We start from the raw sequence: 20,431 nt of genomic DNA, 5'->3' as shown, positions 1-20,431 counted from the left end.
ACATGAAATAAACATGAGGCGGCAAAAAGCAGATTTTTGGTGCAGAAGCTATTTCAGATTTTCAAAGAAGTGTTCCAGCTTAGAGAACCAGAGATTTAGGATTCTTACATAGTTTGAAAACCCATCAAAGAGATTTGCTTGAAGTTTCTTACTAAGTTTGGGTTTGCCTGAAATGTCTTATTTGAAAAAAATCAAATATATTATAAAATTGAAGCCTTTCTAATCAAAAGCATGTAAAGGGATGAAGGGAATTTAAATGCGCTTTAAAAAGGCTCTAACAGTGTTTTGAATTATTTTTATTCCAACTCAAAAGAGTTGTTAAAAACAGTAGTGGTCTGTGAAAACTTTCCAACAAACTGGCACTTATTAAACTAGAAATATTCATGTAGAGCAACTCCCCTCACCCATTCTAAAAGTTGTATGTATCTTGTGTTGTCTGTGAAAACTATCTTGTCCTAAACAGAAAATGAAAGAAATGCAACAACAAAAAAATTAGTCAATTCTACAGCTGCTTGAAGAGCAGCCCAAGTATTTCATTTTAAAAAAATCAATACGAAGTCACGTTTGGCATTTTTGATTTGTACTCCAGTGGCACACTTGCCTGTGTACTGGCTTGACCATTTCAGGGGCAGGTCTTCCTGAGGCATGTTAAACCAGGGCATAAGCGCGTTGCAGAGCAGCGCAGAGAATACGAAACGGCAGCAGTGGCAGCTGTGCCAGGAAAGCCACGATTGGAGGCCATGGCTGGAAGCGGTACCGTGCAGACTGAATGAAGGCTGTCGGGTGAGCGGGGGCAAACGTAGGGCCTGCTTCAAGGTGGCAGTGCAAAGCTTGCACTTGTACTGGATGCAAGGGTGCATGAAGAAGGCAACTCCCAGCTCAGCCGGCATGGGGATGGGAGTGCAGCCCTGCAATGTCAGGCATTGGCCACAGCAACCACAAGGATTGCTTTTGTGTAACTGAGTGATCAAAGCAGATAACTGGGCTTCTTCACCATGCACTTATACACCAGTCACCTCAGCTATCCCTTGCCCCAAAAACAGCATCAAGGAAAATGCATCAACTGTGCATGGTACCACCTGCACTTGAGAGAGAAGAAAGTATCTCACATGCATTTGTTAGCTGCTGTGTGGCACAAACACTGGCACGAGGATGACTACACAAAATTACAGCAAAGAAATGGAAGTTTCTTAAAATTTAAGAAATTGAATACAGTTCTGAAGTGTGTATCTTCTGAATTGATAACTGTATTTCTACAGTTTCACAAAAAATAACTTGTGATTGAAAAACAAAGTTCAGAGATTGTCTTTGTGCTTAAACTAGCCAACCTCAAAATAGTAATAATTTTTCCCCTTCTAATATTTTGACTACATGAATTACACTTTTTTTTGAGTCAGTAATTAGATTTTCCGATGTTCAACAGTACAGCTTTGCAGGAGATACTGTTTGAACTAGGATGGTTTAGCTCTACTCAAACAGAACTAACAGAAAATCTCCTGTTGCAAAACTCATGGCCAATGTCCACAGACCAATCACTGCTTTTCCATGTTACCGAGGGTCTCTTCTGCAAATCCTTCTCAAACACATCTGTGCACTGTCAAGTAGAAAATGTACGTTACCTAGCAAAATGCGATATTTTATATATGCAATATTTTATTATATTTATAACAGGGCTTTTGTAGTTGTGCTGGATGGCAGTGGTGACAGCAGGAAATCACTGCCCAACAGACTGGAACCCACCAGCACATTTATACTGCTTTTACTGTGCTGGAGCAGGATTTGCTCTTTCTGGTTTAACATGCTTCTGCTGGAGAGGGGTACAACAAGAGCACATCCAATATTCGTTTTATTTTTAAATGTAAGGACCATGAACATGACATGGTCACAGGGCTCTTCCTTCACAACAGATGGACAGGGTAAATTAATCTTATTACTATGTCAAAAACCTCATGGAAGTGCCTGATAAGTTTTTTTCCTTGAATGTACAGGTTTCACCAAGGAAAACTGACTGCATTGCTTAGGATCCAGATTTTTGGTGCACCCAACCTGTCAAATTAGAATAATTACTCTGAGCAGCTCTGTATTTCTCCCTCTGACACCAAACTGTACCAACAACTGCAAAGCTGATAGCTCAATCCACTTTTACCTTTGAAATCGGAATTCTCTCTCTCTCTCAATCACCTACTCAAGAAACCAACCAACCAACTTCACTGTGGGATATGCCAGTGCCAGACATCTATTTTTCCCCACAGCCCTGTAACTTACAAACAGATGTCAACACAATTTATAATAAACACAGAAGAAATACAAAGTGGTAACATTTGACAAGACAAAAAATATGGGGTATTTTCTGCGACAAGGTGAATGCTTTGAGAAGAATGGGGTATTTGTGAAAAATAGACCATAAGAGAAAACATTTGCAACTTAAAAGAGGAGTAGTCACTATTTATGTGCTATAGTAGAGCATATGAAAATAAAAATTACATGTAGCACACAAGTAAAATGACTTCAAAAATCACCACTGATCATTGGGTAGTGGTGTTGGCTGTGCAGCTGTCATTAACCCTGTGGATGGATATACATGATGACACCTTGATTACAGTTTTCAACTACATTTTTTTTAGCTGACACTTCATTCCATTGCAGAGAATGTTAGCTTATGTAACAGGAAGTAAATCAATGCTTAGTGGATAGTCTAGATACTGCAGAGTAGGACTGCAATCTTGCCCTTGGTAAGTATCACCATTTCGCTTGGGGACTTTGCCTCACCACTGCAGTATCTGCTCTGACTACTCTGGGCCATGACTAGTTTCTGTATCACGTCACGCACTTACCTTCTTGTAATGTGCACAGCTGCACCGCTGATGATCGAGTACCTAACCTAGGAATATAAACATCAGCGTTACTAAATACCTTCTAAATGAACCGTGAAACCACGTGTAAAAATCTTGTGCCCAAATCCGTGTCACACATGTAATGTGACTGCAGTTACAGAATAAGGCTCCATAAGTGATAGCTTGTGTGGCCATCTCCAAATTCATCACACTAATTTTACATCTCTCCACTTAATGTCTTATTTCCTTCTAAGCATTCCCAAAGACCAAATACAGAATTCAAAGGCACATCCTTTCTAACCTGTCCAAAATGCATTCAGCAAGCAAAGAAATAAATATGAAGAAATAAAAGTGAAGAAATAAACCATGCCTCACCAAATACACAGCTCACCAAATAGAAAGGACTAAGGCAACTACTTCACTCCTTCAAATCATTTATGCAGCGGTATGAGAAGACAAGCAGACAATCCTGAGTGGAACTCGTGGAGTTAAGAGTCCGCTCACCAGCACAATCTGCTTTCGAAACCGATCCTGAGCCAACACAACAAACCAGGTTGCCCTTCTGCCCTTGCTTGAGGCAAAAGTGTATCCAAGCTTCATCATAACAGTTTCTCTGTAAGGAGAACTACTGCCCCTCAACCTTGAAAAGAAATTTCATTTAACATTTAAAAAGAAAAAAAGCTTTAGCTCACATTAAACTACGTCATGCCCATACACCAGAGGTGGTAGAGAAGTATCAGAATTCCAGTGATCAGTAAAGGCCAATGGGACTTTTGACACTTCAAAGCATTCACTCAGGAGTTTACACAAAGAATGGCAGCTGAATTCTGTTCTCAGCTCCACCCGGCCATTTCAGTGAGTTCAAATGGATTATAGGAGCAGAACAGAGCTTCAACTTAGCTATGCACTCCGTTCTGCGCTTATTTCAAGACATTCCTATTTTTCTCCCTGTGAATTTTCTGTAGCCATCTGAGATCGCTGCATTTTGCTATAAAAGTTGTTTCAGTTGGGTGAATGGACCATTTAGGTCTGGAAACAGAAATGGTATCAAATGATCTATACCCCTTAACTGCTGGAAAATGGCAAACAGTTAATTTTGAAGTCAGCTGTATGACTGACAAGCCATTTCTCATGAATATTCAATCCTGATTCAAAAACGCTTTTCACAGTTATGTATGCATAAAAATGGACACAAATGGGTATTAAACACTTCAAATCAAAGCGTGGTTGTGAAATAAAGCACTTGTGTGAAGAAAAAACACAAGCTACTGATACATTTTGGTCCACTGCCGGTCCTAACCCATTTTACACGTATTTTATGTAGAAGAGGAAGGTTTTTTTTCTGTTTGTTTGTTTGTTTGTGGTGGTTTTAAAGAATCAGATTCATATTTATTTTGCTCCTTTGACACTTGAATATATACCTAAGTATGCTACCCCCAAGCTGCAGGGCTCATAATTCCTTGCTGACGGAATTAGACAGCTGCCCAGCTCCATCACATATCTGAAGAAAAATAACTCACAACCATGACTTTTACAGAAATGGTAATTTTCTTTGCACGCTGTAGGAAGACGACAGCACGGTGGTCCATCTCAACCTGCTGCTGGTTCGGGCAGCGCAGCCAGCACAGGAGGGAGAAGTGGCTGATTCAGGGCAGGGTGCTCAGCATCGCTCCCCAGGCCGTCAAATAAACGCTAATGGAACCGCAGAAGAAAAGCCGAGCATACATAAAGCGCTGTGCAAATTTAGCAACACATTATAAATACAAATGAAGAACGTGAACTCAATTATAGAACAATGCCAAACACATCAGCAGCTGCTAATGCCGATTTCTGTGGGGTTACTGCAGTATTAAACTGCATGTAATGGTTTAATTAGAGGCTTTGGGTGCTCTCTTTTTAATAAGTACGCAGCTGTGTGAAATAAAGCTGTTTTGAAAGCACTACATGGGATACGTTCAATTCCTTTTGTACTTATTTGGGGATTTCTTTAAATGGTATCTTACAGAACTTCAGCCTATTAACCTAAAACCAGCAATGAGCTACAGCGCCCCCCCCTTACCTTTATCACTCCATATTCACAGAAAACACAAGCACAGCCTGGGCCAAATCCTCACAAATAAGTGCTAATGAGTTACATTAACACTTAGAAGTGAAAGGTTTCTTTCACACATGCAGATGAGTTTGTGCTTCCGATCACTTGAAAACTCTGGGGAGTTGGAGCGTTAATTTCAGCACGATACCACTTTGTGCAAAACTCAGAGTATTATATTAGACAAGGCTGTGAAAATATCATTGCCTACTTTCATTTATTTTCAGCTCTTTAAATATTACTTTTTCATGTTTTAATCAGCATATTGAACCCTTTAAAGGGTGACTGAGGCCACAAGTGAAGTGCGAAATTGAATTAGTAAGTAACACTACATGCATACGCAAGCATACATACACACAAACATACACACGCTTTCAGAGAAAGTTGCATTAAAAATGAATAGTGCCTGGAAACTCCTCTGTCACCTACTGAACTACAGGGTTTAGTCAGAAGGAACCTGGCGTGCAGGCCATGGTCAATTCTTGTCTGTGAAGGCCATGGAGCACAAGTCACTGGCTTCAGATGTGCACAGTTCTGGTGCTTGTACTCCCAGCAGGAACCGCTTTGACCAGCTGATAAATAACAAAGTTCCTATCGAGTTTTCCTAAAGCATCCAGTCAAAGAAGTGTGATGGCTGCCTCGGGCCTGAAAGCAAAATGGTCTCTATGGAAAATTATACATACCGAGTCTGCTTGGAGCGCTGGGCCACTGATTTAAAATGTTTTGTCTATAAACCATCGCTTCTTGATGTCTGAAACGTTCTGATTTCACTTAATGGCTACAAGACTTAGATAAAAAGATGAGTGAAGTCCCTTAGAACAGTTTCTGAGGAAGCTCCTAGCCTTTTGAGTCATACAACTGCTACAGATTTAAGGGATAACTTTAGTGATGGGAGGCAGAAGAAATCCCCAAAATGAGGCCATTTCCTGCTTCCCTACCTCAACACCACTTGTGCAGCTAAGACAAGCAAGGCCTGAGTTCATCCTACCTTCTTCCTAAATTGCAGGATGTCTCCCACATCATGCTGAGGCAAATGGTGGCTCGTGCCTAACATGGCACAACCTGAATTTACAAAGACTGTCATTTATGAAGCAAGAAACCCCGTAATTAATGAACAGACATTTATAACACAACAGAACTAGAAGCAACTGGTCACTGGCTGCTATCAGCAGGAAGCAATTCGGACCAACTGTGCAGGATGTTTTCCCTCTCCTTACGCTATACTCACTGTGCTCTCCAGGTAAGGCTTTTACTGAGAGATGTAATGGTTTATTGACATTGTGTCTTGCAAGTATTTCGCAGTGGTACTTTCAACCCAGCTTGTTAGATGCAGTACGAATGGACTAGTCTAGCATGCAGGAGCTGGTGGGGGAAGGGTCACAAGTACCTACTGAGGCCAAATCAGCTGCGGGAAGGATACGATCAGTGCCAGGAAACAACACAGCACCTTTAATCATTTCTCCCATGATGCACCCTACTGACCACATGTCAACTGAAAACAAAAATGAAATGAAGGTAAACAAGAAAACAGAAACAGAACAACAAATAAATGAGAAGACTTATCCAGTCATGCCACCATAGCACAGGGCCTGCAGCCCACCTGCCTCGTGCCCTCCACGACGTCTTCCTGCTTGTGCACGCTTCTTGCGTGGCAGCGCAGCAGGTCTGAGAAAAATAGACTCCATCAGCTTTCGTTACCCCAGTGTGGATGCAAGACAATAACAATTAAATGCAGAAAACCAAATGAGACCCACAGCTGGCTACTGTGTCAAAAGAACATTCATAATTAAAATTCACTAATTAATTGTCTTTTTTAAGTTTCATTTGCATTCATTACCTAAGTTTATACTGCTTTGTACTGTAAATGAATGCTGGTCTTTGCATTTAGTGAGGATATGCAATTGCTTTTTCTTTATCCTTTCAGCTACTGAGATCCATGCGTATTTTCAAAAGCTGAACTGCCAGCAGCCACAAAGGAACCCTGGGTCCCCAGGAAGACACATCCACCAATTATTCAGGGGTGGAAACAGAATCTGTTGAGGTTATTCAACTACCATTATGCTCGCTTTAGAGCCTGCCGGCTCACTTCCACGGGATCTCAGTGCAGCCATCAGTCCATCAGAGACAGGGGTCTTGAGAATCTCCTAAGATTTCTGTTCGGTGTGGTAGGAAATGCCAATTTCTAAACAGGACAGTTGAGACAAAAAAGCACTGACCCATACCTTCTGCACTGAAATTCAGAGCAAATCGGGGGACTATCTACCTGGTACAGAGAAGAGCAGTTCAGCTGGATTAAAACAAAGCTAACCACAATTTACACCAGAACACGAGATGAAAATCAAACTCCTTCCGTCCAATGTGTCACATTGAACTGGTGTTTCCCCAGTACCAATACCATGAAACCACATTACCTCTGCTGTTCTTGCTCTATGATTAAGCCATAGGGCATGGAAGCATAAAAAGGGACAGCCTGGTCTCTCAGGGCCAGAAGCTGCGGGGAAAAATGAAAGCATCATGCTGCTTGGTTAAATTTACTCCTGCAATTTTACATTGAGCAACAGTTGAAAGGTGATTTGATTTTGAATGCAAATGTCCTATCTGTGGCAATCTACATGCCTGGTTTAAGGCTCCCTGTTGCTTTACTTAGCATATGAAAAGCTTAATCACTTCAAATAAATCAATAATAAGTAGAGAAAATAAATAAAAGGCTACTTGTTAGAAAGCAATAAGCAAACCTAGAGATGCAAATTATTGCTGCTTTCATCACAAGCTAAATGGCATGCAAAATATCAGGAGAAGATAGAGCAAGCAGTTGTTTGTTCATCTGTTATTAACCCCTTTTTAATGTCAGAGGCTGCCTTCTGACGTTACTGCTCTGTGATCAACACGCACAACTGGAAGTTCACTCAGTGACTCACTGAACAGAAAACTCTGCAAAGCGGATAGTATTATTCTACTGGATTCCTCAGGCTTTGGGAAGGAACTTTGAAAACACCCAACTCGGAAGCAGTAAAGATGAACATCTGAATATATCTGATATCTGAAGAGGAAAAAAACCTCTGCCTTCTTGCTCGCCCCCCTGAGCCACTTCGAAATAAGTCGAATTAGAGCCCTTTTCTTGAACTGCAGTTAGCTGGAGGTGAGGAGGTTTGTTACAGTTACAAGGCATACACAGCAGTGATCATCAGCAGCCCCAGTTAAGGCTTTGAGACTGCTGTGCAAAGCTCCGCGAGCCTCAGCCTGGTGTTTCATGAAGTCCGGCATAAATCCAGACAGACTCTGAGTCATTTCAGTATTGCATACATCAGAAAAACAGCCCACCCAAAATCTCAGAACATTTTCACTCAATTCCAAACCGCTGAAAATTTCCATTAGTTCAGGATTTTTTTCCAACAGCAAGATATTCAAAAAAGACTGGTGATGCTCCACCAACACAAGGAATATCTTTAAACTCCAACAAATGCACACTGATTTATTGTCATGTAGAGATCTGCACAGCTCCAGGTACAATACAAGCACATTTCCAAGGACACCAAACGCCTCCCTGCCATTGCCATCTTGAATAAATGGCCCTGTAACCTCCTTCTCCACCACCTCTGGGACTTCACAAAACACTATGAAAGGGAGCCCAGATGGAATAACCGCAACTGCTCTCACTAAGGCTCCTGTTGAAGATGGCTCTTCAGAGCTGTACAGTCAGCTCCGGTTTGCATTCAATGAAATCATGGCATTTTAAGTAAAATTCAAGAACCATGCTGCAGGAAACTTGGAGGCCAGAGATGCAGGTGCAGCTGAATGAGCTTTGTGGTCCTCCCCAGCCTCATGGGCTAGTTCTCAGGTCCTTCACTTGCTCTCTGTCCAGGCTGCTGTTTGCCCAGGGAAAGGAGCAATGGATCATCTCCACTGTAGCTGCTGGGACCCACTCCAAATGCCACGCACATTATGGACAGTACGGGGGTCTTATACTAAATGTAATCTGCACTATAAACCATTAGAATATGCATACTGGAATTAAAAAGAGAGAGGAATGGCATCAGCCAAACCATCCTCATAGCTACACTGAAGTCTCTTTGAGACAGACTTTGTCTCATGTGAGCAAAACCTGTGGAACATCAACGTGGCTTCAGCAGCTCAGATATTCCTAGGTTTCTCACTCAAAAATACTCCATTTTTAGTTGTCTTTAAAAAAAATACACAGAAGTACATTTCCCATCCTTAAAATGAAGTCATATGAAATTTGAAGTTGTTATTAACTAGAATTGAGCACAACTTCAGCAAAGTCCTGCAGTTTTCAAAACTTCTCTTATTTCCACAGCACCCCAGTTTTGGGTAGTTTTTAGCTGTTCCCACTATTACTGATGTATCCAAGACAAGAAAGGAGGAAGCATCGAGCAAACACAAGGAGAAGCTCGGCAGAGGACTACAAGGTTTACTAGAATTTGCAGGAACACTTTGGTCTGTAAACCTGTCCAGAAGTCTACCAAAAATTAGATTTCTTCCCATCAGGGTCTGACAGTGTCAGACTAAGAAGTCTCCCTGACAGTATTTTGCAATGTCTGTTTTGGGCAATTAGAAAGAGACAAAAGGCAATTGCTAGCCGGTATACTGCAGGAGGGTGGAAGGTGTGCTTATTTTTTGGACACCAGTTAGCTCCTTGCAAACTGACAGTGCCTGAATGGCCCCATCCTCCAGCCCTGCTCCATCTCGAGCGTCCTACTGGGTCAATTAGATGAATAACTTCAGCATGTTGGGCTTCTTGATACCAAAAAACATGTGTCCAGAGACCATTTTAGTAAAGTTTAATATTTTTTTTTGAAAATGCATACTTTCAGTTATATTAACTGGGACAATGGTTGCATACAGGGTACCATAGTCTATATGGATTTCATGGCTTTCTTACAGTAACTTAGAAAGAGATTTTTTTTTATGTATATGAGAATCTGAAATTCATTTCTCCCATGTTTTAAGTTCCACGAAGACTTTAAAAATGCAATTTCACTTAAAATCAGCAGTAACTCAGCACAATGGTAACTCAGGGCAATGTTTAGTTCAGGTTAGCTTTTTAAGATTTGGCTTTCTTAATACTTGGCAACAGCTGTCAATTTTTTCTTGCATGTGTACTGTGTCAGTTGCAAACATGGATGTTCCTACTCCAGACTAGAAATGAGTAAGCTCCTTATATTGACAGCAAGTGCACGCAGCAGACATCCTTCTGGATCATGAGAAAGAACTGAAAATGTTTGGCTTCTATACAGACATGCCTCCTTCAGCTAGAAGCCCACTGCTGGAAGGCCTTTAGTAGCACAAGGGAAGCTTTATTTTGTTGTCACTCCGTGAAGTTCACCTGCAGCTGCGTATGTGCCCCTCCAACCCCTACTGCACCTAGGAGGCAAAATGGATTCAACAGCACCAGACAAAGGGGAAATGATATGGATCCCCACACAAACCAGTCTAACAGTCAGGTTCATGGGGTCAAACTGATTAACAATTGAGTACTGACTTGAAAATTAATGTACTGAGTCCTTTTTTCTTGTTTCTTTCTACCAACTCACCTGAAAAAAGCCATCAATAAAAGATGGTAGCAGTTGTGACCTGGCCCACATACACCACCTTTCAGGGTATAGGATTGCCAGTAATTTAAAATGTTGGTCTATCACAGAATTTACACAATGTTTTCTGCATTTGTTCAAAAAACTCAGTTATTCTGTTGCTCTCTCTGAATAAGACTCTATTGTAAGATATTTTTGTCACAGACAGACAGAAATGTAGGCAATTCTCATGCTTCATTTGTTAAGCTACACTATTTAAATTATGTAGCATTCATTTTTGGCCAGAAACAGGGCAAGAGGAACTCATAACTGTCCGTTCTGGTTGAAAAGGGGAGAGACCCACTAAGCATGGTGCTACATTTTAACACACATCTTTTTTTTTTCCTGTATTCTAGTTGCTTAATAAACTAAAACTGAATCACACCTCTCTCCAAATATGTTAAATGGAACTATCCTCACTATTTTTACAGCTGAAATTCAGAATTTATTTTTCATTTATGTTTAAAAAAAGAGGAAGAGAGCTTGTTATCTGTAAGAGAAGAGGAACCCCAGTGTTTCTGGGTGTTGACAGGAGTACCAGGTTCAGATTTCAGCAGAAGATTTTTGCTGTGCAGCCTGCCCCACGCCTTGCCCAAAATGCTTGGCAACTCTGAAGGGAGATCTCAAAGCTGTCCACCAGTAACAAAACACCATTCTTAGTCTCACTCCTAGGTTTTGCATCCAGTATATTTCCAGTCTATGCTCCTGTAGGATGAGGAGCCAATACAACAAGGCTGATTCCTCCTCAGCAAACCTCCAGTTCTGCATCTATCCTTTGGTAAAACCTAACTGCAGCTTCAACCGGCCACTGGTCAGAGCTCCGTTTCCAGGGAAAGTTGGCAGAGCTGAAAATAGGACAAGCGGGACCTAACTCTGTCAAACACTACAGAGTTCACTTGAGAGCCAGCAAAAAAAATATTAATTAGTTCCATGACTGTATGTCTATAGAAACTGGATTTTCTCCGCACTAACTGCCAGTGTCTGCTGATGCCAGATTTTCATGGTGTCTTTTTGCCAGCCTGCTGCAAATAATCGTTTTTTTTCTGAACATGGAAAAACCATGTCATGTTGCTACATTTTATTCTGATGGGCAAAATACACACTCCCTACACTCCCCAGCCATCACCAGCAGATTGTCTGGCTTAGCCTGTGATAAAGTGAAGGCTAAGTACACACCTCCTCTTTGTTTTCATTTTCTAATATTGCTTTCACCACCTTGAAAGTGGTAAAAATATCACCTAAGATGAAAAAACAAGATGGAAGGGAAACAGAGTTAAACTTACGACACAGAGCTCATGCAAGTAAAGGAAAGTCCATTTTTACATTAAGAATATCTTATTTCCGTTCAACCTGGAAACCACACCAGATACACGGTTGCTTTATACTGTGTGAGTCAAATTCTTTGTTTTAAAGAAAAAGGTTGTATTCACTCAGTTCTGAGCCCATACAGCACTGAGATGAATCCAAATCCATGATGCATTAGCAAGCAAAAGATTATGATGTCACCACAAATGTTATGAAGTCGCTACTTCCAAAACATTAACGCAGAAAAACAGATTTACAGGAACCAGATGGGCCAAATTAGGATTCTTTTTTGTTGTTGTTGTTTCATATTTTTCCTTTGAAGAATAGTAAGTGAAACTATTAATGTGCTATCATAATGCTTGTGTTCTACACTGTTTATTAGTATCACATAAGAACTACGTAAAGTGGAATGACTACGGGTTTTAAAATACAGCGTGAAAATAATTCTGTGCATCTGTTTTTCATTTTCAATTTTGTCTGTATCAGTAGTGCGCTGTTTCTGTTTACTTGTACCTCTGGGATTCAATTTCTTGCTTCTATCTTTACAGTCCTGGTATATTCATTACAAGGAAAAGGGGAAGGGGTGGAAGAGAGGAACAAATAATAGGTGAAGCTGCAGCAAATGGCACAAGGATACAGTCCCTTCCTGGAAAGAGGATTTTGTGGCGAACCATTTCTCCCATAATGCATCCCACAGACCATATATCCACTAGAACAGCAGAGACAGGGAAGTGAAGAAGAAGGAAAAAAAGCAAAGTTAACTATGACATTTTATTCCTAAAGGAGGGGAAAAAGAGCAGGGTGATCAGAACAGTTCAGTTTGTTTTGTTGCTGTTTTGTTTTTTTTTTTTTCTTTCCCCACATCTCACCAGAAGCTAAAATGATTAAGTAAAAGCTGTGTCAGTCAGCTTGATGGTAGTGAGCAACAATGGTGCAAAATGTTTAAAATTAACATCGCTGGAAAAAGCTAGCAAGTAAAGCAAAAACTGCACAGACCCAGGGTTTACACTGAGTTTACAGTGGAAAAAAATTTTTTTTTGGAACTTAAAAAGCACAAAACACCCCAGACAATGATCGTCTGGAAGAAACCCCACTTGCAGCAAGGCAGTTTATAGGCTCTGTCCTGCAGGAGCGAGTCTCCCTGCAGCACTACACAAGAGGTCCCAAACAGAAGCACTCACTCAAGTGAAGGCTGCATGGATAAATACCATCCTTGATGGTTAGCTACAAGTCCTGCTTTGGGGGTCAGAAGCCGTGATGTCTTGTCCCTATGTACCTATCTGTGTGTGTCTGGCTGTACCTACATACTGACAAAGAACCACAGAGTGACACTTGCATGCAATCTGCTTTTTACTCCATAGGTACTCAAAATAAATACTAAAATAAACAATTGCTTTGGAGGACAAGTACCAACAAGAGTAAGAATATCTTATCTTCCTGATCCTCCCTGCAGTTTTTAGATGCAGTAAGTGAGGTTACCTGTTTGACTTGGGTGGGGTTGGATTTTTTTGCCTTTCAAGCCTTACAAGAAAAAAGGCTAGATAGATGACACTATGCACAGAAGAGACCTTGAGCCAATGTGAAGGGGAAAACCTGCTTTAAAATGCTTTAAAAAAACATATTGTTTCTCTGCTTTGAATCCTCACTCACTCTGTAGTCATATTCAAACTCTATAGCCAGTTTCTTCTCTTTTTCTTCCCCCTTTTTAACCTTCAAAAGCTAACCAAAACAAACCAAAGAAACAAACAACTCATTTTTTGGTACAACAAAATAAAGGAGAAATGCTCCATTTGGGAAAAGGAGGGTAGAGGTATTAGGGGCACAGGACAGCAGGAGCATGCCTGAGGCGGTGGCAGTTTTTTCTGAGTGATGGTTTTGGGACCTTCCACAGGAAGCGCAGCAAACTGGTGATAATTATGCATCTTTAGCCAACCAAGTGCAGAAAGAAAATGAAAGCAGTGAACAGTCCTTATACAGGCAATGTACGTAGGAAGGGGAAAAAAGTAAGGGAGCTTCAGTAATGTGGCAGCACAGGCCAGGGCAGGGAAACACAGAACAAGCCTTTCTGTTGCCTTCCCTGGGAGCTGGGTGAGAGCCCCCGAGCAGACCAGCTCCTCAGACAGCTGACCTTCATTTTCAAATGTTTTGCTTTCTTTCTCTGTTGACTTCATTTTCACTTAGCACAATTAAGGCAAGACCATTCATCCTGAGCCAGATTCGCTGACCAGGAGAGTCAAAGGAGGCCTCTCTGTTAACTTCCACGGACATTTGAGCAGGACCTTTAGATGTGGCAAACATTCTTAGTATCTTCCCAGCTGTGCACTTCATCACAGAACTGTCTCTAACTTTTTCTTAGTGTCATTTTAATCATGTGAAAACTGAGTGCCTTCTCTGTCCTTTCAGGGACAATTATGACAGAAAAGATAATCATATGTTTGGAAAGAAAGAGAAAGCAAAATAATTCATTTCACAACAGAAGAAACTAGATATTTGGAGTAAGGAGCAATGCAAAGCATGCTGAGCCTAGATCAAATTTATAATGACACACATCAAAATACTTCAAGAAACTTTACTCCTCTTTAATATATTACTGTATGGTTAGTATCTGCTCAGTAACTGTCACCTTCCCAGATTTTCATGTGAGAATCTGTACTGTAAATTCACAAACATTAAAATGAATACAAAGGCTTCCCAATTTTGGCAGAGGTTTTGTGAGTATGCCTGTGTTCTTGTTCAAGTCACAGAATCAGCTCCCAAAATCAGTTTCACTGCTCTTCACAAAATGCCTTTGGCTGTTAGTCAAAGTTTTCCTGTGGGTTAGCTTCTTCAAAATGAATTAAATAGGAGTCTTTTAAATAAATTCCTGGTCTTGGCATTTGCAGTTTTACCCAAGCATTTGTCATTGAAAAGTCTATCATACAGCAAAGTGGTAACTTTTGACAGCAGAATCTGAATCACAGCAGATTTTTCTCCACTCCATGCTTTATCCCCTCCTTTCCTGCCTTGTTTACCTGATACTCAGATTAGGTACAAATGAGAATCATTTTTAAAGTTTTCCCTCCATCCTTTGTGAAACTGGATTTGCCCCTACTTGCTTCTTTATAGTGCATACCGCCTACCTGCTTTTCACTAAGTTTCCAGGGACCGAGGTATCCAGATCCCACACAGACTGTTCAGAGCAAAACCCTATTTACATCTAGAGAGATAACATAGGAATTCATGTTTTTTGTTGTTGTTGTTGTCGTTTTTTAGCTTCAGCTTTTTTCTCTCCTTTCCAACTCTATTTCATTAAAAAGAGACACAAACTGCAGAATTTATATCTAGATTTTCTCCACATGAAACCTATTAGCAAAAACTGGGACTTTAGTTAAACCTATCATACAGGCAGAAATGGCTCTTGAAATTCATAACTAAGTTTTGTATAAACTGTGGAATGGCTAGGATTCCCTATTTTAGCTTTTACCTCTCTTCTTCCTGCCTCGAACAATTCAATGACCCAGATCCAAGTACTTCATTCAGCAATCCCCCTTGTTCACACCCTGTTTCATAGTCACAGAAGCCAAATGCATTCTGCTCAGAAACGGCTGATTGTCTTGGATAAATTCAATGATAATTATGACCAGGTTTCCCACTATTCTGCAGTCCCATGCCAATAACTTCACCAATATTACTCTACAAATACAGTCAGTAGCTGCAGTACCCAACACTGAGAAACTGCTCTAAATCACCTGCCTTTTAAATTCAAGATGTTATTTCCTGTTACATTTTCTTTTTCTCCTTCTGGTGCCCCTTACAGTTGTGAAGGCAGACCTTACACTTCAGGTCCCACTGCACTTGCTATGAAATTGCAGCCCTACCGTTCTCCTTGTAGCCCATTCCCAAGATGACCTCTGGTGCTCTGTAGTAACGTGTCACCACATATGGAGTCATCATGAAGCTTGTGCCTGCAGTCCGGGCCAGTCCAAAATCCAAAATCTTCAATGTGCAGTCAGATTTTACCACGATATTACTTGGTTTTAAATCCTGAAAAGATAGTAAGAAGAGGTATGACTGCACTTCATAAAGCTAGCCACAGCAGTGATCTGGACTGATATTTTAGGTCACCCTTGAAATATTACTTTACTCTCTGACACCAATAGTTATAATCACAAATCACTTGCAGGTACATGGTAAAATCTTGCTACTGTTTCTCTCAACATCCTTCACAAGGGTTGCTAGTTTTGCATATTTGGAGGCTTTAGTTGGATGGTGGGAGCTTACTAGTGTTAAATTAACTGCATTCAGCAGCTTAATAAGATTGGATAACTATTTGATTATTATTATGATTATTTTTTTAAGTGCTGTCAGCCTAGTAGAGACATTCCAACTGTATACGTGGAGTTACCTTACTGTTTGATTTATATTAATTATTCAATTCATCCTTTCCCAGAAGACTATCTTGAAACCAGATCTATCACCCTTCTGCATCTTTTATGCCAAGAAAGGAGACCTTGGTTTATGGCTAAACAATGTTCACCTTGGAACACATTTTATTAGCCGTTCTTCTCTTCGTTTCATAACGGAAGAGAAATATTTTCTCATCTGTTTTTTAAACTGGGAAATAAAAATTAATAAAAGCACATTTTAATAAAGAATGAGGATTTTTAATCCACTGAGTATTGCCTCCTGCTTGCAGTCACATGAACTGTTCCCTCTGTTGTCAACAGTCACAGGTAGCGAACTCCGGCATTCACAGCCGGGTGCTCTGCCCTTAGCAGACACTGTGCTCTGAGGTAGAGAAGTAAAACGAGAGGATGCATTTAATACACACTTCACAGCCTTTTCATTCATTTTAGCAAACATAAATCATGGTTAATACTAATTCCATATTCTGCCTGCTCTCTGTGGAGCTTGATCTGACTTGTATGACATTGAGCTGGATCTTGATCATACTTGTATGACACAATGACACATACGACTTGTACAACATCAGTTCAGATAGTCTGAATGCCATGCATGCACGTTAGGATGCAGACAGCTGCATTTTCAAGAGCAATACCCGTTCTCTGTATGTTTCAGAGATCGGATGCACTTTGGTGATTTCCAGTGCTTATTGTTTGGTTATTACTAATAAGGACATGACCTTTTTAAAGTTCACAACTAATCTCACTTTTAAAACAGCCAAAAAGCTACTCTGACAAGGGGATGGGCTATGACTTGTAAACATATTGCCATTTTCCTGGGGGATAGGGCTTAGATCCACAGTACACAAGATACTCAACTGGTTTCTCAAGTCCTCATGAGGATGCCATTTGCTGCCCTAAGTTTCAAACCCACGTCTGCTTACCCTGTGAATGATTCCTGCGGAGTGAAGATGCTTGATACCACAGAGCATTTGGTAAAGTAGATAAGACATTCGCTCATGGTCGAGCTCCATCTGTATGACCTGGCACAGATTGGCATCCATTAACTCCATTACCAGGTAACTAAATGAAAAAGCAAAGTCATGAGCTTATCATCTGTGTTGAGGAAGAATTACAACATCATTTCCAGTGAGTAACAAAGCCTTTCCTTGCTTCAAAATGTCACTGATTTCTGCTGACTGGATATAACATAGTTGGAGAGTGGCTAAGCACAGAAATTGCTCACAACCATATCGCCGTGGTGCTCGTCTCTCACTGCACCAATGCTGTTCTTGTTGGTCCTTTCTTGGTACATTCCCCAGAGGCTGTACCTTACATGCACACGCAAGCAGCACAAAATTGAACCGTGCAGAACACAGAAGAGCCACAAGCATCAAAATGACATGACTACTTGGCCTTTGATCATCATGAGGAATGGATACCACAGCACACGTAGGAATCTGAGAGAAGTGGTGCTAAAACATGCATCCCCACGTGAAATGTCTCCAAAACCCTCCTAAGACTGCATGACTAAACTCAGTTCTCACTACAAACAATTGGTCTTGAGCTTCTGGTAAATAAGCTTCACTGACAACCTCAGCAGGACCTTATCCCGGGCCCCTTGAGAGGGAAGTTAATAAGTTGAACACACACAGCTCATTTCTTATGAGACTTCTCATAAGCACAGCTGAATCTTAATTATAACAGGGCATCAAAGCACTCTCAAACTTTGGGGAAAACACTAGCTTTCTATTTCTGTGTGACCTACATGCCTCATCTTCTCCCCAGCACTAGTTATCTCCTCTGCTCTGCACATGTCTGCAGCGACAATTTTATGCGGAAGACTCGTATACCAGAACCAGAACCATACTCGCCACTGCTATCTGTCTGTTGGCATCACTGCTATCAGAGTACAGAAAGGAATACATTTCTATACCATGCATACAGAATATGGGAAAGACTGAAAGATAAAAGGCATACGGCTATATAAAACACTACCTAAAATTTCATTCAGGGCAGGTTCCTGCTACGCACAGTAGTGCTTGTGCAATAGGCAATGCTCAGCAGAGATGCTAGTTATCCTTTGCACCTAGCACTGGTTCCCCAGGCAAGTAATTGTAGGCAGTCAAAGGTTAGTACAAATCCAACATGAAAGGAGGAAATATTTCACATCTGTCTCTTATGGGAAATCATTTCAGAGTGAACTGCTGCATTTCAAAACCTCATGACTCAGGGAGCTGTGCAACAACCATCATTTCCCAAGCAAGCTAACACCACAAAAGCAGGCCCTTTTACCTACTCACACCTCTTCCTATGCATTTGAAGGTAAATGCAAGTAACTGTAACTCTCTCAAGAAGGGTCTCACCAGCAGGCTTTGCACGCTTACAGCACTTAGGAATCCCAACATTTGGCACCTTATAAATGTCAGAAGTCTCCGAACATGGGAATGCAGGGTATCTGTCTACCAAAGTGTGGTCTACACATGATCATTTTTAGAGGAGCTCACAGCCTTTGTATTCTGCCGAGTTACTGAGTTCATGGTACACTATAATGCCCCACATCTCTAAAGCGTTAGTTTAATTACTTCCTGTATTACTTACACATCCTGGAACTCCTCCAGAGATTTCTGTGGTGTGAAGACATTTAATAAACTGATAATCTGAAAAGCAGAGTAAGACAAAAGGAGGAAGACAAGTGATAAAGTTAAGCAGTCGAACCCATTTTGAAGGTGTGTTAAAGGACAAACTGTTTTCCACTGCTCAGTTTATACCAGCTCTTCTCACTTCATGGCTCAGTAAGAAGCTGGCAACATTCAAAATAAAATGCCTCACATCTCTAAGATTTCTTCAAGGTGCACTTGAAATGGTTTCTGAGAGAAGGATTAGTAAGGAATGATAAACCAAAACGATAACGGTGAAAGAGACCTCTCAGTTTTGAAGTTACAGGTTCAAAGACCAGCCTCAGCTCAGTCTGCGGGAACAGTCCTCTTGCGACAGCCAGAAGTATCTTATATATGAAGAATGCACGTCTGACGGGAGAAGTAATCAACGACCATCATACTGTAAGTAAACAGAAGACCTTCCTTCTCTCTGACATGCCCTCAACTCCTTTGAGGGCACTTGTCCACACAAACTGACACAATTTCCATCCCCAGACGTACTGCATTTTAGTACAAGCACTTCAGAAGGGCAGGTACATTCTAGGCCAAAACAGGACTTCTGTTATGCAAGGTGTATTACTTGCTTTTTAAACTTGCTGGGCTACTGAAAGACACTGATAGCAACGTGCAAAGCAGCACAGAGGAAAAACGTGACCTTAGGGATCCAAATTCCTCATGCTTTCCTTCTTGTGGGCAGGAAAGGTAGGAGATGGAGGCAAAGCCACCACGAAGATCACATCTGAACCTCTCCCCCTCTGCCTACACCACCTCTCTAGGCTTGTCTTGACATTCTTCTCCTTCCTGTGCACTTCTCAAAACTCTTAATCAGCAAATGCTGCGCTGTCCTCAGCTTTTATGCAGCATTTTAAAAATTATATATTTAAAATGAGTATCACTACTCTGCAGTCCTCTGCTCTTCTCCAGTCTATTCTAAACTAAGTGAGAACACATCATTCTCCTGCTTACATGGAGGACTACTCACCCTGCATTTTCAAAGCCTCCTGGATTGCTCTGACTGAGGGTAGCTTCAATCCATGTCAGTATGGAAGAGGCAGGTACACACCCAATTGACAAGGTGAAACAAGGAAAAGTCAGTGCCCAGAGGTGGGGGCAGAGGACATTAAAAGTGACAAATCCCACTTTTTGTCATTTTAGGGCCAAACCTTTTTCTTCGCATGTGAATTTGTGACTGGTGTAAAGTATCAAACCTCAGCTTACATCATGCTTTTCAAGCTCATCTACGCTCTGCATAATGAGAAAGTCATTTCAGGATCTGAGGCAAGAGTAAACGCAGCTAACTGATAAATTCACTCCTACTGAAAGGAAGGGGCATCCAGCAACAGCAGCAGAGGAGGAACTATAAGAAAATAAAATCCTTGGGAAGTCCCTTGAGCAATGCATTGGGGCAATCCTACATAACCCATTATAAAAACAGCAAGTGTACATACAGCCAGACAGACAGTTCTAAAACAGCTACTATTAACATATAGACATGAGGTAAGTCCACTGCTACAGTTAAGGATATTTTACTTCGTTACAAATTCTAGATTTTATACAATATGTAGTGGGTGTA

The 20,431-nt window shown here is 41.0% G+C and overlaps 1 protein-coding gene across 1 annotated transcript in view; it reads right to left on the bottom strand.

The window, feature by feature from the left end:
- Positions 1 to 20,431, bottom strand: part of MAPK10 (mitogen-activated protein kinase 10) — a 102,921-nt gene that overhangs the window by 18,875 nt on the left and 63,615 nt on the right. Inside the window, 4 exon segments of the mRNA XM_040557217.1 lie at positions 6,344 to 6,415; positions 15,674 to 15,839; positions 17,143 to 17,281; positions 18,800 to 18,858. Coding sequence (XP_040413151.1) covers positions 6,344 to 6,415; positions 15,674 to 15,839; positions 17,143 to 17,281; positions 18,800 to 18,858 — 436 coding nt within the window.

The sequence above is a fragment of the Cygnus olor genome, chromosome 4 (genome assembly GCF_009769625.2).
Source record: "Cygnus olor isolate bCygOlo1 chromosome 4, bCygOlo1.pri.v2, whole genome shotgun sequence".
NCBI lineage: Eukaryota > Metazoa > Chordata > Aves > Anseriformes > Anatidae > Cygnus > Cygnus olor.
The sequence above is the reverse complement of the archived record's forward strand: the minus strand, read 5'-3'. Positions and strand labels throughout refer to the sequence as shown.